Here is a 4,726-nt window from a genome sequence, read left to right as displayed (position 1 = left end):
CTCTACCAGTGCCTGACAAATACAGAGGTGCTCACAACCAAACTTTGGACTTAGCACAGGGTCCACAGTGGAGGAGTTAGAGAAAGAACTGAAGGAGCTGAAAAGGTTTCAGGCCCACGGGACAAATAACAGTATGAACCAACCAGTACCTCCAGAGCTCCCAGGGACTAAACCACCAACCAAAGAGAACACATAGAGGGACCCATGGTTTAGCTACATATGTAGTAGAAGATGAATGGACTTGTTGGATATCAATGGGAGGAGAGGCCCTTGGTCCCATGAAGGCTTGATGGCCCAGTATAGGGGAATGCCAGGACAGGAAAGGAGTAGTAGGTGGGTTGGGGAGCAGGGAGAAAGGGGATGGGATAAGGGTTTTCTTTAATCTGTGCATATTGTACTCTCTTAATTGTACTGCAACTGAAAATATCACATAGTATAGCTTCAAAAATGAAAATATGATTTTATAGAAAAATTAGACTGAAGAAATGGCTAACCAATAACACTCCTAACTTGAAACCTATCACAAGGGCATTGTTGATGATACTCTGTTATGCTTGCAGACAGGAACCTAGCTTAACTATCATCTGCAAGGCTTTATCCTCTAGTGGACTGAAACAGATTTAGAGTCCTACAGCCAAACATTAGACTGAAGTCAGGGATTCTTTTGGAAGATATGGGGAAAGGACTTGAAGACCCTGAAGGGGATAAAAACTTTATAGGAAGACCAACAGAGTCAACTAATCTGGACCTCTGGCACCTCTCAGAAACTGAGCCACCAACCAATGAACACATGCCATACGGACTGGAACAAGTTCCCAAGCACATATCTAGCAGATGTGCACCTGAGTCTCCATACGGAACCCAAGAGAATGAAGGCTATCCCTAAAACTGTAGCCTAACTATGATATCCTTTCCCAACAAGGGCTGCCTTGTCTGGCCCACCCTCTCAGAGGAGAAAGGGAAATGGGATGGGGGAAGGAATCAATCAGGAAAGACCTGGAGAGAACAGCACTTGGGGTGTAAATGAATAAATAGAAAAATGCTCATGTTTTCTATTTTAAAACTTTTTAAATGTTACTAAAATATGTATGATTGAAGAAATAAATGCTGTAGTCTCTAAAGAATGATGTAATTTGACAGGTTTAATTTAAATGGGACCTAGTCTAGAGGACCTCATTGAAAATTTGTCATGAGGAATTAGACAGAGAGAAAGATACTCATGGAAAAGGTAAGAAAGAAAGAAAAAAAGGCTGGACCATAGGATGATAATCAGAGCATTGTAAAGCAAACCACAGAGGACAGTCTCTCTTCACCTTCATATGTGCATGGATGTTGACAGATCTCGTAACAAAACCAACAGCCTTCTTCCAATGCTAAAAATGAAAAACACAGAAAACTTGAAGGTAAGGACTCTACTGGGAAATAGAGATTTAATAGACTTCTCTTGATAATGTATATTTCTTTACTAAGCAATTTGTATAAGAAAGACCATCACTCCATATATTCTTTATAATNNGGAGAATTTAATGAATACCATGATTATAAAGTATATCTATTTAACTCTTTAAACAAAAATATAGGGACATTACAACAATGGAGGCATTCCAAATGGACAAAGAATTTTTACAGGATCTAATATTTGCTTTGCACTATAAATTCCAGTGACTAAAGAAGTGAAGTCCTTCTCTGTGCATCCTTTAGCCTTAAGATGATTAAGGGATTTGTTAATAGTGGTCAACAGATCTTCTCAACCCCAGAACACTTACATGGAGTCTCATCGGAGGAAGATGATAAAGTCTGAGTAACAGTACCAAAAATACTACAGTCAGTATTTGTATAACAAGTCTTGTATCTATCAACTTTCACAAAAATGTTTATTTTTTTTAACTGATTGAATATCAGGAAACAAACTAAACAAAATTGTGAAAATGGGCACAGAGATAAGAAAAAAAATTTTTTCTCTAAAAAAAATTTCTGTCTGATCAAAGAAGCTCTCAGTTGCTAGAGAATGTTTCAAGTTCTTCTGGATTGCTTGAAGGACCCCTGTCTTCACTTTCTTCTTCAGGAGTGTCCTCCATTGCTCTTTGAAGAAGCAGCTTCAGAGATTTCTGTTGGAACATTCGCTGAAGAATAAAACCAACAAGGAAGTAAACAATAGGGTTGGCACAGCTGTTCATACAGTATAGGAATACCAATACTGCCTCTGGAAAATAATCACAAAATCCAACGTACATCAACGTTTTAATACAGTGAATGATGCTGGAGATTCCAAAGGGAAGACAATGGAATAGGAAGGATAACACTGTGAGTGCAATGGTCACATACACCATTGTCACAGGAATCTGCTGGGAGCCACGGAAGATACTAACAATTAGGATGAAACTGGTCCCACAGAGAACCACAAATAAAACAATTGAGCATATATCACTGATTAAATAAAATCTCAAACACTGAGATTTGTCAAAACTATTAAACAGTAAGCCACATCTCTTCCCATCCAGAAACACAAACAACAGGGACAAAGCCCAAAGCAAGATACAGGTTATAGATGATGTGTGTCTCGGTCTTTGACAGCGATACCAGATAGGCAACATGACACGCAGGCAGACCTCAATGCTAATGGCACTGAGAATGCCCATGCCAGAAAGATAAGCAAATATTATCAACATACCAAAAAAGAGAGGGACCTGGCCAGAAATGGAGAAAAATTTAACAATAAGGTAAAATAAAACCTGAGAGTATAGGAAGAGAAAGTCAGCCCCGGCCAGGTTGAGGATATAGACAGAGAAGGCATTCCTGCGTATTTGGAAGCCCAGGAGCCACAGCACTGTGGAATTTAGTATCATCCCAACAGGGGAAACGATGAAGGAAATAAAACCCATGACTTGGATCTTGAAGGAACAATCAACACTATTNTTGTAGCTGCTTCCATTCAGTGCTGTGATGTTAATGTCCAGGGTTGNGATGTCTATATCCATGCTTACGAAATACTTGCTCCTGAAAAAACAATAACAAAATAACTAAATAAATAAGCAAATAAGTTAATAAGAACATGAGCACATGCTGTCTATGTACTCTCTGATTTTCAAGACTACACTCCTACATGATAATGAATGACTTGTTACTTAAGGAAGAGAAAGAGGACCATAGAGAGTAAGTACTTATCAAAACCAGATTCTGGAGCCTTAATTTAATTTAAATCCATAGGCTATCTACAGCCCATGTCCTCTGCTGAAATGAGAGTAGTTGGTGGCCCCAGTATAAACACTCATTGTCTCAGATTGCGTCAGAAAGAATGAACTCTGAACCCAGCATTCTTTCTGCTCTAAGGCTGGTTCTTCTCTGCTGCAGAAACTCAGAAGTCAGAAGCATNATCAACAGCTGCTATCTGCCAACAGTCCTGGCAGAGGAGAGGCTGTCAAATGGGAAAGTAAAGAAATCATGAAATGACAATCATGAAGGGAATCCCAAGTCANACTAAGACCAGTATGAAAAGAACTAACCTATAGGCTAGTGTGACTCAGTCTCCATTTCAGATTTGAAACTAAAAAGGGAAGCCTTTGAGGACACTAGGCACTTTTCTGTTCTCTTTTGGTATATAACCAGTATTCATCTCTCTACTGAAACACAGTGAGTAACTGAGAATTTTCACTCATTTATTATTATTCACAAATTTTGTATTATGCATAAATGTTACACATATGTATATCATACATCACATACAAATTATATTCGTGATCATTATTCACAAATGAATAAATTAATGATAAACCCAACAGTTGATACAAATTTAGATTAAATGTCTTTGAAAATATNTTAAAGCAAGTTTAGTACCACAAAACAAATAGAAAAGCAAGGGAAATGTCAATGTTGATGGTTCTGAGAGAGGAAGTTCTAGTGTGTCTGGAAGAATGGCTTATGCTGCAAGATGGCTAATCATCATTAAGACTTTGTCATTCCCCAATGCAGGAAGATCTATTAAATGACTACATTGATACCCTAGAAGAGTTTCAGCCCAGAATTTAGTCATTGATTCTGATATTAACTGTATTTATAACACTCTTGAAGGATAAAACAACAAATTTGGAGGAAGNTCAAATGAGGGAAGAGGGTAACAATTGTGGTAGAGAGCAATGTGACACAGAAACATCTAGAAAGGAAAACAGCTTAAGAGAAACCATCTACCATAGTGAGTGCCAGAAAAGCCTGGGCTGAAAGAATAAAAGAAGTAAAGGAAGGAAAGGAGAGAAGGAGGGAGGAAGGGGGAGAGAGGGAGGGGCTATGGAAGAAAAGTAAAAAAACAAAAAGCAAAAACCCTCAATTTTGAGACTCTAAGCACACTTTATGCAAAGGATAGATCTGAGATGCAAACTAAAGCGCAGAAAACTAATTCCATGATGTTATACTATTAAGGATTTTCCTTAATCTACAAAAATATAGGGACATTACNACAAATGGAGGTGAATTTTAAAAGAACCTTATATAACAAAGCATACCAACAACTGTCAGAAGCAGAAGATATGTAAAGAATGCTGATGTGCAGCAAAGGCTGCAGGAGCATGAGACAGTTTACTTGCAAAGTAAACCTATCAGCAAAGTAAGAGTTCTGTGTAAACATCTTAGAGCTGGTAGAACAGGGAAAGATAATGTTCCACACCCTGAAATAATATAACTGCCAAGCCAGTGTCACACCCATCCTGACAGAAACCACAGTCCTTGTTTACAC

The 4,726-nt window shown here is 38.3% G+C and overlaps 1 protein-coding gene across 1 annotated transcript; it reads right to left on the bottom strand.

The window, feature by feature from the left end:
- Window positions 1-1,994: 1,994 nt before the first annotated feature.
- LOC110315314 (mas-related G-protein coupled receptor member B2-like) lies at window positions 1,995-2,978 on the bottom strand. Its single transcript, XM_021189399.1, has one exon. It carries the CDS (start codon window positions 2,976-2,978, stop codon window positions 1,995-1,997), a length of 984 nt encoding a protein of 327 aa, XP_021045058.1.
- Between the last annotated feature and the right edge of the window lie 1,748 nt (window positions 2,979-4,726).

This window comes from Mus pahari, unplaced genomic scaffold (assembly GCF_900095145.1).
Source record: "Mus pahari unplaced genomic scaffold, PAHARI_EIJ_v1.1 scaffold_14521_1, whole genome shotgun sequence".
NCBI lineage: Eukaryota > Metazoa > Chordata > Mammalia > Rodentia > Muridae > Mus > Mus pahari.
This window is presented reverse-complemented; position numbering and strand designations above follow the sequence as displayed.